This window comes from Olea europaea, chromosome 20 (assembly GCF_002742605.1).
Source record: "Olea europaea var. sylvestris chromosome 20, O_europaea_v1, whole genome shotgun sequence".
NCBI classification, from domain to species: domain Eukaryota; kingdom Viridiplantae; phylum Streptophyta; class Magnoliopsida; order Lamiales; family Oleaceae; genus Olea; species Olea europaea.
The window spans coordinates 4,111,048-4,127,061 of NC_036256.1; the positions used below are offsets into that span (position 1 = coordinate 4,111,048).

Sequence of the window (16,014 nt, forward strand, 5' to 3'; positions counted from 1 at the left end):
TGTAATCATAATATTCTTATGTCCTAAAATTATTGCTTGTATGAAAAGTAGTGCACTATGTGTGCTTTAGCAGTGGACCCCACTGCCTCATTTTCCAATCAGGATGCATCATTCAATGGATATTTACGAAAGTTCGTCTCGACCTGCTGTAAAAAATGCACCTTTAGCATTTCATAGATTGTCGAATCTTGGAGGCCAAATCTTAGCACACATTTGCTCAAAATTACATGTAGAGGGATAAATTCGATCTTAGAGAACTTATTTTAGATTTTACGATTCCACGATCCCAAAAATAATCTAACTATTCAGAGCGGGATATTAAAATTGTAGAATTGTTAGGATCCACATTGTTATGATCCCGTTGCTCGATCCTAACAATCCATCATTTTGTTTTCCTAGTACTATGAATTTTTCAAGATCTCACTTTATTATTCTGCTTTTTCATTTTTCATTTCGATCTTCATATTTCCCTGCTTAATAAATGTTCTAAAGTACTCTCCACTAAAGGCCAATAAACTTGAATGAAGTTCAACTTTTCCATTTACTATATTTTCCCACTAATAAAATATGCCAGAGAAAATGTACATGTGCAAACATTATTTTATACAACCCATCTTGTGAACAATGAAAAAGTTTCAGAAAAAGGTTAACAAATTCGGGAATTGATTGAATAAGATAACCCAGTGAGGTTCTCTTGCTATTCAGTAGTGGGAAGTTTTTATACTGACCACTTGGGAGCAGAAGATTAATTTCAATTGAACATGATACGAAATTGAATCACACATACTATTCACAATGTCTTTCTAGGTGGCTTCAAACCAAATCTATACTTTTCATTTGCTGGTACTTCTCATTGTCTTCCTTTTGAAACTCATGAACAATCTTGGCGTAGTAATTCCAGTCGGGATGTGAAGGTGTTATTGCAGGCTGTCCGAATGGATGCTCTTTTACATAAGATGGAACATTATCAACATCTGCGATTCTCTCCAGATAGCCCCGCAACTCACCATCCGGGCCTAACACATCCACACGGAAAATCAGAGGCAGCCTGCCAAAATATATACATGCTAACAAAACCAATTCTTAAGCTGATTCTAACTGATCACCTAAAAACGTATCTTCCATGTCGTGGCTTTTGTATGGTTGGGGAAATATAGCGGTATTAGGCTGCATTTGAAAACGAAAGAAGAAGCAATTATCTTAAAGAATAACTGGGATTAAACTAGTTAGTTGAAACTGTAAATTTCTAGAATGGTTTAGTTACAGGATTCAGCAGGGAAGTGGGAGGATCAACACAAATCAACAATGTATTCGACTGTGAATATTGTCCCCTACGCCAGGGAAGATCAAGGTATTTCTTTTCCCACACTCGCCTCAAATCCTTCAGAAACAGAGGCTTTTGACTATTTCTTTGACATGCTATTCCAGAATCTATACATTCTTCTCGACCCTAATGAACAGATTTAACAAAGTCAGGACATCTTTTTTCATTATGCCTTGCTTTCTTAATTATGGTATACTGTAAAAATTGTGGCATTTTCAAGAAATCAGACTTACCCATACAAATGCTAACTTCGTTTTCATTTCAGAACCACCGATACACTTTAAAACAGCTTCTGTATTACATCTATACATTTCAACAACAGTGATCACATAAGAAAAAAAAGAAACTCAAAATCATACTATAATAAGTAAATATCACTTACTCTACAGTAGCAGACCATATACCCAATTCAAATCGTTCAAAGCAAAATTTTATAAAATCAGTACAGAAGGGCCTCTTGAAAACTGTGTTGGAAGGAAGAAAATTAGAAACCCAACACAAAATTAATCGAAAATATATGAATAAACTGGAAAAAAGGTAAATTTTTACCTGCAAAACTGCCAGTATACACATCAGGGTTTAATGGTGGAGCGGGAGCACTTCTCCGATGCCTTATGTACACCCTGTTTACCAGGAGTCCACCAAGACAAAGCACCAGAAGTTTCCTTCTTGAAGTTGGAGCCATCTTAAATCTCTTCTTCCATGGAAGCTCTGATTCTGAATCACTTGCATCATCGTTGTCATTTTCATTGATGTGATTAGTAACGACTTTCAGGTCTGCCATTTTTCAGAATTATAAAATATGGGTTTATCAGAGTGCAGAATATTTGGTCGCTGACTTTGCATAGACCCGAGAAACTTTTTAGATTCCTGCAATTTTCAGGAAAAATCAATCGAATGACTTAGCTAGTAAGCAAGACCTTCCTCCAGCCTTCCCCTAGGGAGGGAAAGTCGCTCTAAAAGCAGTGGTTCTAATTGAGCGTTATTACATGTACATTATGGTGTACATTTTAATTTATATTTTGTCATGAGACATTAAATTATTAGATAGTTTAAATTTCAAACAGTTTTTTCATTCAATTCACACTTAACAACAATGCAAGTGTCAAAAATCAGTGTATAATAACAAAGCTCGTTCTAATTAAAGTGTACAACACAAGGAAGTAGGCAAGCAGACAAAAATTTTGAATTTACGTATAAAATATTTTATTATTTAAATATGATTGAAAATGAGTACGTAAAAATTTTTTCTTTGAAAGAATAGAAGACAAATTGGGACTAAATTTCTAATTGTCTTAATTAAATTATTGAACTTTAATTTAATTCGAAATTTCATCGGTCAAATTCCGTTGTCCAAAGATAGTAGTCCTCAAACTAACGAAAATTTCTTAATTCATATTCATATCGTAATTAATCTTTTATGTAATTGCTATGTATACCCAAAAAATAAAAATGGGTAAAATAAGAGTTTTGGTAACATCATTAGATTAAAATGTGTGTATATATTTAAACACTTTTATGACGCGTCATAATCATAACTTTGATATATATGCAACTATTATGCGGAAGATTTATTGCAATATGATTGTTAATTAAGAAATTTGGCCTCCCGTTTGGTTCTGATTTTTCACTTTCTAAAAAATAAAATTTTTGACTGTTACTTAACATGATCAGTCATCATTTTTGACTTTTTACTCACAGGTGTGACCCACTTTTCTCTCTAACGGTCGAAAAAAAAAACAATTCTCATAATTACTACCTAACATGCCCTTAATCGATTAGGGGGATAATGCATGACAAAATGATGACTATGTACCGAAATTGAAGTTTAATTATCCAATTGAAATTGAAATTTATTAATTACCTAATTGAGACATTCTATTTTAATGATCGAAGTGAGATTTCGCTTTAAGGTTCAATGATTGCCGACGAAATTTACCCTTAGTTTGATGCACTGTTCAGAATTCTAGTATTATTCTGAGACTTGAATTCATAATAAAACTCGAATTCATCAGTACCAATTCAAATAAAAAAGGGAAATAAACTATTTATAGTTTGATTATTATTCAAATTATCTACTAAAATAACAATTAAAAAGAAAGCAAATCTTGGAGTTTAATCAAATAATATCTGAATGTTATGTTATCTAGCTCCCGTTTGTTTCTCATTTTTTGAAGAATGATAATGAAAAATATAGTTGTTGCGTGTTGTCATACTTGGCTAACCTACCTGAGCCAATGGCCCACCCAGGACGAACCACGTGGCCCTCTAGCCGAGGTGAACTATGGCCGAAGCCCTTCAAGTCGAGGTCTACTAGTCGAGGCTCCCTTTTACCGAGGCCTGTGAATGTACCCGAGGTCCACATGCCGAGGCCTATGACCTGAAACCATGATGCTGAAACTGGTTGAAGATAGCTGAAGCCCTCAAGTGGAAGTATCGTATGAAATGGCCGACGCCCCAAAGCCGATGCAGGAGCCTTCGAACCATAAGGGGGCATCCTCCATGGTCACTTCTCCCAAGAGATCGCCTACACAAAGATCTTATTCGAATTATTAATGGAACGTTTGTCATAAGCATAAATGTCAAGTCTTGTCACTCGTATGGAGGCTCTGCACAAGCAATAAATGCGCAGCAAGCTAGCAAGTCAAGCCCCATACCTAGGATAAAATGTTTGAATCAAAGAGATGAGGCCACGTGCCACCTCATCCAAGGGCTCCCATTTCACATATATTACTATAAATACTTCCCTTGTGTAACATCAAAAGGCTAATGCAAGAATCAATACAAAGAACTACACTTTACTCAACTCTCTCTCATTTACTTACAGTATACAAATTGAGTTTATACACATTTACATATACATCGACGAACACCGGTTGGTAATTATTGTACAATCGGATCATGAACAACCCGTCGGATTCCGAACCTCACCGTCCCGTGTCGTTGGGCTACTCCCACGCCTTTTGAACCGCTCGTTTTAGACCGTCCATGTGTCTTAGCGTGTTGGACATTCGCCCACGTGTGCGCGGGTGAGACCGGCATCTGTTGGTAACGCTTTTTGGGGTCAACAGATTGACGCCGTCTGTGGGAATCCATACCATAACCACGAGCAACCTTGTGGCAAAAGCTTGCTGAAAGGATATTTGGGCAACCCCCCTTGAAAAAGGATTTGTTCTTGGAAAAGAACAGGAGGAAGCCCCATTACTTAGCGAAATCTGAAATCTGACAAAAGAAAATGAGCTCCAATGAAGATACTCCCCCCAAGAGGGTAAGAGAAAACACGAACGTACCTCCTCAGCCCGCTGCCCCAGCAGCTAGGCAGAGACTCCACCACCACCAAAGAAGAGGTGGGATGCGTGCAACGGCACGATTATCAAGAGAAATGGCCGCCATGGCAGCCAACATGAGGGATATTGTTAGCCAAAATTTGGCTATGAGAGAGCTTATGGCCCAAATGCAGGGCTAGGGAGGTTTCCCCATTTCTCCATATGCCCCCCAAGGGCACTACCAGCAAGAGGATGAAGTCCAAAGTCATAGAGCTGCTACGCCGGACGATGGCCGAGGTGGAAGCCCATTTGAAAGGGAAGTGGAAGTTGATGTTTCCTCCAACTACTCTTCTGGCCAACCCACCGACGTCCAAATGAGTCGTGATAATTTCCCACCTCCGTATGAGCAAGATCCAAGACATAGGAGGGCAGGAAGTGTTTTTGACAGAATCAGCCCCGCCGAACCCAGGCTAAGACAACAGCAGGCTTAACAGCCTTGGACAAGGCCGCCTCCTCCACCTACAATGCCCCAGCAGGCGGAAAGAAGGCAAGAAAATGCCCCCCGTGTTGCTCAGCCTAGAAATAGGCAGCAGAGGAGGGAGGAAGATGCTAGGGATCTCCCCGGGACCTATCACCAACAACCGGGGCATGAGGCTGATGAGTACGACTCAGATGAACAGCAGAAGTCCTGCGACTTGGACGATGACGATGAGAACCTACCATTCTTAAGGGAACTAAGGAATGCCCAGGTCCCGAGCCACTATGTTATGCCAAAAATACCAAAGTATGACGGAAGAGGTGACCCGGAGAAGCATCCGAATGCTTATAAAACTCACATGAGCCTAAGGGACGGTACCCCAGCCGTGAAGTGCAGAGCCTTCCATTTAACGCTTAGTGGAGCGGTTGAAATTTCGTATAGCAGATTGCCACCTGGGAGCATTAGAAGCTGGCCCGAGTTCAAGACAACATTTTTGAAGAGGTTCGCAGTAAGCAAAGAAAGAGAAGCCCTCATCCAACGTCTCCAGGACATGAGGCAAGCACATGGGGAGTCCCTAAAGAGCTTCTTATCACGCTTCACCGATGAGATGACGTACTGCGTACAAGTCAGCGACCGAGAGGCACTATCCACACTAAGGGGAGGTCTGAACATGAATACCTTATTCTGGAGAGATGTGCAAAATCAAGACCCCACCACCTATGACGCCCTACTCGAAATGATGAGAAAGGAGATCATCAATGAAGAATTGATTGAGCATAGGAACAGGGCAAATAGAGACCTCTCGCCTACTCAAAGACAGCGCGGTAGAGGCCCGACCTCCCACCTGATGGGCTACTAGATGAACCAGGCCGTCAATGAGAACTTTGTTCAAGCACTTGCCACCACCACTTTGAATGCGGTTCCCACCTTGGCATATGAAGATGTCAATCCAATAACTGACCCCCATTAGATGGGGGCTCAGGAGATGCCCCATTAGGGAAGAGGCCGAGGTCAACCCTCTGGACCTAGAAATAGGTCAAATTCGAACCCCCCAGAATACTGTGTACACCACAGGTCCTACGGGCATAACACAGCGAATTGTAGAGACTATGCACAACGTTCCCAGCAGGAACCCATTAGAGACAGACATGATTCGCCGTAGGCGAACAAGCTCCCGCCCAAGCACGACAACCAGCGTGGGCGTGAGGAGGCCGCTCCCCGTCAAAGGGATGTATCCCCACGGCGAAGGGAGCATGATGCGGAGAGGCCCAGGGAAGGGCGTAGGCACTAAAGAAACCGGCAAGCTAGAGATGAAGCCCCTATCCACGAGGTGGACACCATATTTGGAGGTCCATATGTTGGCAGTGAAACACGAAACGCCAAAAGGAACTATGCCCGGGAGGCTAAACACCCCCTTTGACAAGCTACATTGTGGGTAGCAGCTCCCGAAGAAACCAGGTTTCACCCATTGTATTTTCTCAGGAAGACGCAGAGGTAATTCATTACCCCCACTGCGATGCACTTGTGATGAGGGTTGTCAGAGCCAGGAATGGGCTCAAACGAATGTTAGTTGACAACGATAGCTCTGTCAACATTCTATTTGGATCCGCCTTTGATAAAATGATATTGGATCATCAGCTGACGCCCACCACCACTCCGTTGTACGGATTTACCGGAGATAGCATCACTCCGAGAGGAAAGATAACACTAGCAGTAGAGATGGGAAAATCCCCACGAACAACGATGAACTTCATGGAGTTTCTCATTGTTAACAGCCGGTCGGCCTACCATGGGGTGTTGGGCAGACCAGCCCTAAAGGAACTGGGAGCAGTCACCTCCATCCACCACCTGTGCATAAAATTTTCAACAGAAAATGGGGTGGCAACGGTGAGAGGCGACCAAAGAGGCTCGAGAGAATGCTATCTAAGCTCCATCAAGAAGGTAGAGCCCCGGGACATCCATGGAATCATAGCTGACATGGTCATGGCTGACGTCCAAGGTGATGCTCCCACCGAACAAGAAGATGTTGACATGATCGATACACCACCTAATTTGGAGGCGCTGGTCATCGATGAAATTGACCCCCGCATCATGGAACACGAGCCTCAGGCATCTCCAGTAGAGGAACTTGAGAGCTTCTCGGTAGACCCCCGAGACCCATCAAAGTTGCTGAAGGTAGGCAAATGCCTAGCCAACATTCTGAAGGAAAAGATTAAGGATTTCCTGAGCAAGAATCTTGACGTCTTTGCTTGGAAGCATGAGGGCATGGTAGACATATACCCCAAGGTCAGCTGCCACCACCTGAAAATTGATCCCAAGGTTGCCCCGCATAGACAAAAAAGGAGAGCCCTCAATCCTGAAAGGTATGAGGCCCTAAAGGAAGAAGTTCAGAAGCTCATCCAAAATAGCTTCATCCGGGAGGCAACCTACCTTAGATGGGTCTCCAACCCGATTTTTGTAAAGAAAAACAACGGCAAGTGGAGGGTGTGCATTGACTTCACCAACCTCAATAGAGCTTGCCCGAAAGACAGCTTTCCACTCCCAAGGATTGACCAACTTGTGGACTCCATAGCTGGGCACGAGTTGTTGAGTTTCATGGACGCGTACTCCGGCTACAACCAAATCCCCATGCACCCGACCAATGAAGAACACACCTCTTTCATCACGGACCGAGACCTCTATTGTTATAGAATGATGCCCTTCGGGTTGAAAAACGCCGAAGCAACCTACCAAAGACTCGTAAACAAGATGTTTGTGGACCTCATTGGCAAAACAATGGAGGTCTACGTGGACGACATGCTAGTAAAAAGTTTGGAGGCCGAGGACCACATAAAACACCTCAACAGCACTTTCCAAATCCTAAGAAGATATAGGATGAGGCTCAACCACCTCAAATGCGCCTTTGGGGTAGCCTCCGGCAAGTTCTTGGGGTACATGGTCAACCAACGGGGAATTGAGGCCAATCCCGAGAAGATTGAAGCTCTGTGCAAGATGAGGTCCCCCCAAAAGCCAAAGGAGGTGCAAAGTCTTACCGGGTGAGTGGCCGCACTTAGCCGCTTCGTGTCCAAAGCTACGGACAAATGCCTCCCCCTTTTCAAAGTACTGAAGGCTGGGAAGAAATTCCAGTGGACCGAAGAATATGAAGAGGCCTCCAATGCTTGAAAAGGCACTTGGGGCAAGCCCCCCTCCTTTCCAAACCTAAGCCCGGTGATATCCTACAACTATATTTGGCCGTCTCCAATGAGGCCATCAGCTCGATTCTGATACGGGAAGAAGGGTCTACCCAACTTCCCGTATACTACACAAGTAAAGCGCTCCTATCGTCGGAAACCCGTTACCCCGATATGGAGAAGCTCGCTTTGGCTTTGATCACGGCCTCTAGGAAATTGAGACCCTACTTCCAAGCTCACACGTCCATGTACTGACAACTTTTCCCCTGAGGCAGGTACTCCAAAAGCCTGATGCCTCAGGAAGGTTATTGAAATGGGCAGTAGAACTCAGTGAATTTGACCTCGTATTCAAGGCTAGGGCAGCTATAAAAGGGCAAGCCTTAGCTGACTTTGTGGCTGAATTCGGCAACCTACCCGAGGTGGATGAAATCATGGAACCTGTCGAACCCCCCACGTGGAATCTTTTTGTTGATGGGTCAGCTGGGGATGTTGGCTCCGACGCTGGGGTTGTCCTCATCAACCCCGAAGGTCACAAGCTCACCTCGGCGGTGAGGTTCGGATTCAAAGCTACCAATAATGCAGCAGAATATGAGGCACTTCTTGCGGGCCTCAGGCTGGCCACCGAAATGCAAGTAAAGAGGCTACTCATCAGTAGTGACTCCCAGCTGGTTGTTAGCCAAGTCAATGGTAACTTCTCAGCCAAAGACAAAACGATGGCCTCCTACCTGAAAATGGTGATGAATCTCATCCCATCCTTCGAAAAGTTTGAGTTGATCCAGATCCCTCATATCGAAAATGCGCATACTGATGCACTATCGAAGCTAGCTAGCAGCAAGGACTCAGAGCTACTCATAGTAGTACCTATTGAGCACCTCCTCCTACCTTCGATCGAGGCCCCAACTGTAATGTTGGTCGCTGGGACTCCCACTTGGATGCAACCAATCGTTGCATACCTCAAAGACCAGGCACTGCCAACTAACAAGAATGAGGCTTACAAGCTAAGAAGGAGGTCAGCCCACTTCCTCTTCATTGATGACGTTCTCTACAAGAGAAGCTTCTCCTCCCCACTCCTACGGTGCGTCGGAGGAGAAGAGGCTACCTACATATTGAGGGAAGTCCACGAGGGCGTATGCAGCAACCACTCCGAGGTCTATCTCTGGCACAAAAAAATATTGAGGTAGGGGTACTACTGGCCCACACTAAAGTGGGACACCCTCGAGTTTGTACGAAAATACGATAAATGCCAGCGCTTCTCTCCGGTGCACCGACAACCATCGTAGGAGCTGACAACCGTCTCTAGCCCCTAACCTTTCTCAAAATGGGGTGTAGATCTCATAGGTCCCCTACCTAAAGGTAGAGGAGGGGCAAGTTTTGCAATTGTGGCTATTGATTACTTCACGAAGTGGGTCGAAGCCGAACCACTAGCAAAAATCACTGAAGCTAATACCTCCAAGTTCTTATGGAAAAATATTATTTGCCGGTTCGAAATTCCCCACCCAATTGTCTCAGACAGTGGCAAACAGTTTGATAACATGAAGGTTAGAGAATTATGCAAAGAGCTCGGCATAAAGAAACACTTCTCCACACCTCACCACCCACAAGAAAATGGCTAAGTTGAGGACGTGAACAAGATGATTAAGCACGTCTTGAAAAGGAAGCTTGATGTATCAAAAGGGGCCTGGGTTGATGAGCTGTCCCAAGTCCTTTGGGCGATCCGAACCACCACCAGGACCCCAACAGGAGAAACACCCTTCCTCATGGCATTCGGAACTGAGGCTATGAGCCCCGTGGGAGTCGGACTTCCATCCCCAAGACGTCTGCACTTCAGCGAGATAACTAACGATGAGCTCCGGAGGCTCGACCTCGACTTCATCGAAGAAAGAAGAGATGACTCCCAATTGAAGCTCGACACATATCAGAGAAAGATGACAAGGTATTTCAACTCAAAAGTCAAAAAGAGATCATTCCGAATCAACGACCTTGTACTTAGGAGGGTCTTCCTTTCCTCAAAAGAACCTAGTTCCGGTTCCCTTGGCCCAAACTGGGAAGGTCCATACAAAATCAGAGAAGAAGTCCAACCTGGGACTTACTGGATTGAAGACATGAACGGCGAGGCACAACCCCGTTCATGGAACATTGAACACCTCAGAATCTACTTCTAATAAATGTACTATCTTGCTGGACGACCTTTCCCAGCCTTTGTAACATTTCTATGGTTCAATAAAATTCAGTGATTAAATTAACGTGTTGTACTACCTCGACACCTCGGAGGAGAGACTCACGTCCCACCTCTGGGCACATCGCTTGAACTCCGAGACCCTAGCACATGCCTCCCTTTAGCTAGAATAAACAAAACGCTAAGGGGAGAAGCCTCAACATGGCTGCACCATTCGCCGTGTCTGGGATGCATCGTCACCTCGGAGGAGAGGCCTGCGTCCCACCTCTGGGCCACCTCACTTGAACTCCGAGGCGCTAGCACATGCCTCCCTTTGGCCAAAGTAAACAAAACGTCAAGGGGAGAAGCCTCAATATGGCTGCACCATCCACCATGTCTGGGATGCGTCGTCATTTCGGAGGAGAGGCTCGCGTCCCACCTCTGGCCACCTCGCTTGAACTTCGAGGCGCTAGTACATGCCTCCCTTTGGCCAGAATAAACAAAACGCCAAGGGGAGAAGCCTCAACATGGCTGCACCACCCACCGTGTCTGGGATGCGTCGTAACCTCGGAGGAGAGGCTCGCGACCCACCTCTGGGCCACCTCACTTGAACTCCGAGGCACTAGCACATGCCTCCCTTTGGCTAGACAAAACGCCAAGGGAAGAAGCCACCTTACGTGCAATTCTTTTTTTTTTAGTTCCGAGGCTCATTATTTTCAGTTGTTCATTTGCTTAAGTCTAAAGTTCATTTGCTTAAGTCCGAGGCTCAAACAGTTATTATGCTGAAGTAAAGTTCATTTGCTTATCCGAGGTTCAATCCAGTTGTTTAGAATAATTGAAGTTAAGGTACCAAGTTAGAGTTATTTAGTTGGTGCTTCTGTCAACCTTTAAGTTCATTTGCTTAAACGAGGCGCGTACACTTTGATAAAAAGAAATAATGAATGAAATAGGCATTATATTGATCTTCAAAAAGGATTACAAAAGTGGGCCTCAGGCCATTCATTCGAAAAAGACTGAAAAGAAAACTAATCTAAGCTTGGGCAGATGGGGGAGGTGCTTCTGTGCTTGGGGCTTCGGTAGCTTGAGCATCAGCATTTGGTTCCCCTACCTCAGCCTCTTCATTACCCTACACGTCCTCAGCAGGGGTCTGAGGTACCTCATCTACGAATTCAGACCTAAGTTGAGTCAGATCCAAATTGGGATATAGTTCCTCTGCCTGCTCCATTACCTCAGCATAGGCAAAGTTTCTCCAGTATGCACTGAAGCTCTTATATTCGTCTGTGTTGTGGAAGTTGGCAACATACTCCTGCACCGCCTCTTCCCTCGCCTGTTGGGCCTCCTCTCTGGCATGGGATGCATCATCCACATACCACTTGACTTGGGTTTTCAAGAAATGGTAAGCTTCTTGGGCACCCATCAAAGAGAGATTGACCTTCTCCAAGGCCTCGGCGGTTACCTTCTGATGCTCATTGGAGACCTCCACCTTCTTTGTAAGGGAGGCCACCTCGCACTATGACTCGTGGACCTCCTTCTTCAAGGCCTCAATCTGGGCCAAGGCAGACTCCAGCTTGGCTATTTCTTCGAGTTTTTGGGCCCTGGCTTCTTCCACCTCGGCCCTAGCCGCCTTCAACTCCTCTGCAAGGGAGGCCGTCTTCTCCTCCGAAGACCTGGTCCTTGTCTGAAAATCACTCAGGGCCTCCCGGCATTCAAGAACGAGGCCAAAAGTTCTGATGCTTTGGCTCACTAACGCCTGCGTCAGGTCGGTAGCATCGCAAAAAGAGGCATGCAGTTGCCACCTGTCCGTCCAGAACCGGTAAAAGTTCTCCGTGGCGCTTCGGACCTCCTGGGGAAGAGCCTCTACCAGGGTTGGGGCCAAGGTCTCCTCCCTTCCAGCTAGGAAGCTTGGAGACTTTCCCTTTTCGCGAATAGGCTTTTGTTTAGCAGCCTCCTCCTCGACAGCCTCCTCCCTGGCCTCCTCAGCCTCAGCTTCTCTGACCATTTCTAACTTGATGGCTTTGGAGGCAGATGCGAGCAGTTTTGGCTCGCCTGTTGATTTGGCCTCGTGGGACACTGACGTCCCAAATTTCCCGGATGAGCTAGTAACGTGCACCAGCTTCCTCTTCTTCGCCTCCTCTGGGACTTTCTCTTTCCCCCGAGACTCCTTTGGCCTCTCCTGCCTCTGGGAAGCTCCCTCTTCGGAAGCCTTTGGAGTACTGTCCTTTGAAAGGCGTTTCACCTTGCCTCGGACCTCCTTGGCCCGCTAGACCTCGTCTTCAAGGCCCTAGCCTTGGCGGTGGTGGTGGCTTTTATAATTGTAGCCATGTCTAGAGCTGGGTATTCCCTCCTCTTGAATTTATCTACATAAGAGCGTCAGGTCAGCACATCAATGTCCAATAAAAAATACAAAGAAATTTTCAACTATTGGAGCCTCGTACCTCTGGAAGCCATTAGACCAAAATTCAGAAAGTAGCGACTCCGGTCGATCAGATGGTCAAAGTGGCGGAGCTTCAGAGGCCTCTTATAGATGTCCTCTATCACCTCGAACTCCTCCCTGTTGAGCTCGAACCTCGTACTACAATCTGCAATGGAGGCTCCAACAGTTAGAAATTTTCTATGTGTTCAATTCAGAAATATGAGTAGGGGCTGGGAGACTCACGAGTTTCGTAGTACTGGGTCGGCATTGTGCAAGAAAGGGCCTTGTCCCCCTCCACTGCCTGCCATTTTCCCCGCACCCAGAACAATGACTCCTCCACCCCTTAATGGAGGAAGGCAGTCCCACCACAAAGGGTGCGTGAGCCCCCTAAGGTGTAAGATAATACCACCTCCTGGACTCCTTCCCTATGATCCGGGGCTGAAAAAGAATCATGAATACATGGAGAGGCATGTCCTCCCCAAGTGACACCTCCTTCCACAGGAAATGTATGAGCCGACCAACTGGCTCTACCTATTTGGCAGAACCTGGGTCGGCGACAACATAAAATTCCTCAACACCGCCCTAAAGAAGGGGTGCAGAGGAAGACGCATACCTGTCTTAAACAGGTATTCACTGACTGCCAGGCATCTGGACCTCAGATAGCAGGCCCACTCATTTAGCTCGGGAACTAACATCTCTATGGTGTGGGGGACACTGTATCTCTTCCTGATCTTCCCTAACCTCTTCCACGTCATGCTTGAGGGCACCCTACACGCCCTCCACTCTTCAGTATAATCTACTGGGTCCTCGGTCATGGCATAATTATTAGCCTCGGCATCCCCCATCTGACAGACCTCGTAATCTAACGACGCAACCGTCACCAACTCCCTACTCGAGGTGGACTCCATCTCACAGAATAAACACAACAAAAATAAGGTTTTTCTGCGAATGATACCTAAGGGAAGAACACTACGAATGGAGATAAGCCGGAAAATAAAAAATAGGCAGTCTTGATGCCGAAAAATTTAGGAATTTGAGAGAGAATCGAATTGCAAATTTTCAAAAGTCCTAAAAAATGGGATTTTCTTACCCTTTATAGAGGTCCAGGACGAACCCCAACCGTTAGATCGAAACTCAGTCAATCTGAACCCTCCATTGTAGATCAAATCCGAGGCGTTAAATTCAAATGATTTTTCTAACCTACGCCTCAGATTCAAACGTGCCTCCCATGCACCCCGTCCAATGCGTCTGCTTCTAGAACCTCCAGCTGTCCTCATAATTGTGTTTTTAATTCGACGGCAGTAGGCACCTTGGAAGTCGGACGGACCAGCCATTTTTCCTCGAAAATAAGCACAAAACATCAAATCATTGGCACAGCTATTGACGTATAATCATTACCATTGAGCCTCGGCTGATGAAGCCAACAAGCCTCGCAGGTTCGGTTTCTCACCCACCTCGCAGGTTCGGTTTCTCAACCACCTCGACTTCAACTTCAACGTTCAGCCAACAAGCCCCGCAGGTTCGGTTTCCCAACTACCTCTGCCTCACCTTCACCACAGCCTCGGCTCTTCACCATTCACCCACAGCAGCACATCTCTAACTCCAACCATGATATAAATATCTATACTTGGACTTAGGGGACTATTATTTGGGGTTAAAAAATTCCTTCAATTTTTACTTCATTAAAGTCCATTTTTACTTCATTAAAGTCCATTTTTACTTCGTTAAAGTCCACGCATTACATAAATGACCATACATGGACTTGGGGGATTATTGTTGCGTGTTGTCATACTTGGCCAACCTACATGGGCCAATGGCCCGCCCAGGGCGAACCACGTGGCCCTCTAGTCGAGGTGGCATAGATTGTCGAGGTGGACTATGGTCGAAGCCCTTCAAGCCAAAGTCTACTAGCCGAGGCTCCCTTTTACCGAGGCCTGTGAATGTACCCGAGGTCCACATGCCGAGGCCCATGACCCGAAGCCATGATGCTGAAACTGGTTGAAGATAGCTGAAGCCCTCAAGTGGAAGTATCGTATGAAATGGCCGACGCCCCGAAGCCAATGCAGGAGCCTTCGAACCACAAGGGGGCATCCTCCATGGTCACTTCTCCCAAGAGATCGCCTACACAAAGATCTTATTCGAATGATTGATGGAACGTTTATCATAAGCATAAAGGTCAAGTCTTGTCACTAGTATGGAGGCTCTACACAAGCAATAAATGCGCAACAAGCTAACAAGTCAAGCCCCATACCTAGGATAAAATGTTTGAATCAAAGAGATGAGGCCACGTGCCACCTCATCCGAGGGCTCCCATTTCACATGTATCACTATAAATACTTCCATTGTGTAACATCAAAAGACTAATGCAAGAATCAATACAAAGAACTACACTTTACTCAACTCTCTCTCATTTACTTACAATATACAAATTGAGTTTATACACATTTACATATACATTGACGAACACCGGTCGGTAATTATTGTACAATCGGATCACGAACAACCCGCCGGATTCCGAACCTCACCGTCCCGCGTCGTTGGGCTACTTCCACGCCCTTTGAACTGCTCGTTTTACACCGTCTACGTGTCTTAGCGTGTTGGACATTCGTCCACGTGTGTGCGGGTGGGACCGACATCTGTTGGCAACGCTTTTTGAGGTCAACAATAGTTGTTATGGGCCCATAGAGGAGACAAAAATTCAAATTTGGTGGCTTGATGTGATGGATAATGGTCATATTTTTCATTTTAATGAAGAAAGAATGAGAACCAAACAGGAGCTTAATACGTAATATGGACTCAACTGGCCATGGAGTATGGCACGAAGTCATTCGAAGGATGATAAGGAACTGATGACGAAGTGCCGCTTCTAAAGAAGGAGAATCCTTCTTCTTGGACATCATGACAACCTCGGGTCGTTCGAGAATAGAAAATACACGTCAGGTGATGATGAGATGTTTGACACGAGAATCAACTTTCGCTTGTGGAGTCAATGGTGGTTTGATTTAGCCCCCATTTGGCCTGCCATTTTGTGGAAATGAAAAATGGTGGAATAGTGTGCTTTGTTTTAAAAATGAGTGGTTGAGAAAAAAAGGTTTTCGATATACGAGTAATATTATTTTATGGAAGATTGTCTGATTGAGAATAGGAGAGAAAAAAAATGAAATGTAATGAAATGAAAATTAATGGAAGTCAAACGTAGGCTATGTTT

At 45.2% G+C, this 16,014-nt stretch overlaps 1 protein-coding gene across 1 annotated transcript; it reads right to left on the bottom strand.

Annotated features, from left to right (window-relative positions):
• Positions 1-620: 620 nt before the first annotated feature.
• On the bottom strand, positions 621-2,280 carry LOC111369450. Its single transcript, XM_022990969.1, has 6 exons — positions 1,874-2,280; positions 1,707-1,788; positions 1,558-1,627; positions 1,265-1,450; positions 1,107-1,167; positions 621-1,016 (listed from the first exon to the last, which is right to left on the bottom strand). The coding sequence occupies exons 1-6, from the start codon at positions 2,106-2,108 to the stop codon at positions 814-816; spliced, it is 837 nt and encodes a 278-aa protein (XP_022846737.1). The 5' UTR covers positions 2,109-2,280; the 3' UTR covers positions 621-813.
• Positions 2,281-16,014: the final 13,734 nt, after the last annotated feature.

What these genes read in the sequence shown, in the direction of transcription:
- LOC111369450 (XM_022990969.1), bottom strand. Translation starts at nt 2,108, where the DNA reads ATGGCAGACCTGAAAGTCGTTACTAATCACATCAATGAAAATGACAAC. An exon ending in GTATACTGGCAGTTTTGCAG is followed by an intron (nt 1,789 to 1,873) that starts GTAAAAATTTAC and finishes CTTCCAACACAG; the next exon opens with TTTTCAAGAGGCCCTTCTGT. An exon ending in ATATGGTCTGCTACTGTAGA is followed by an intron (nt 1,628 to 1,706) that starts GTAAGTGATATT and finishes TGAAATGTATAG; the next exon opens with ATGTAATACAGAAGCTGTTT.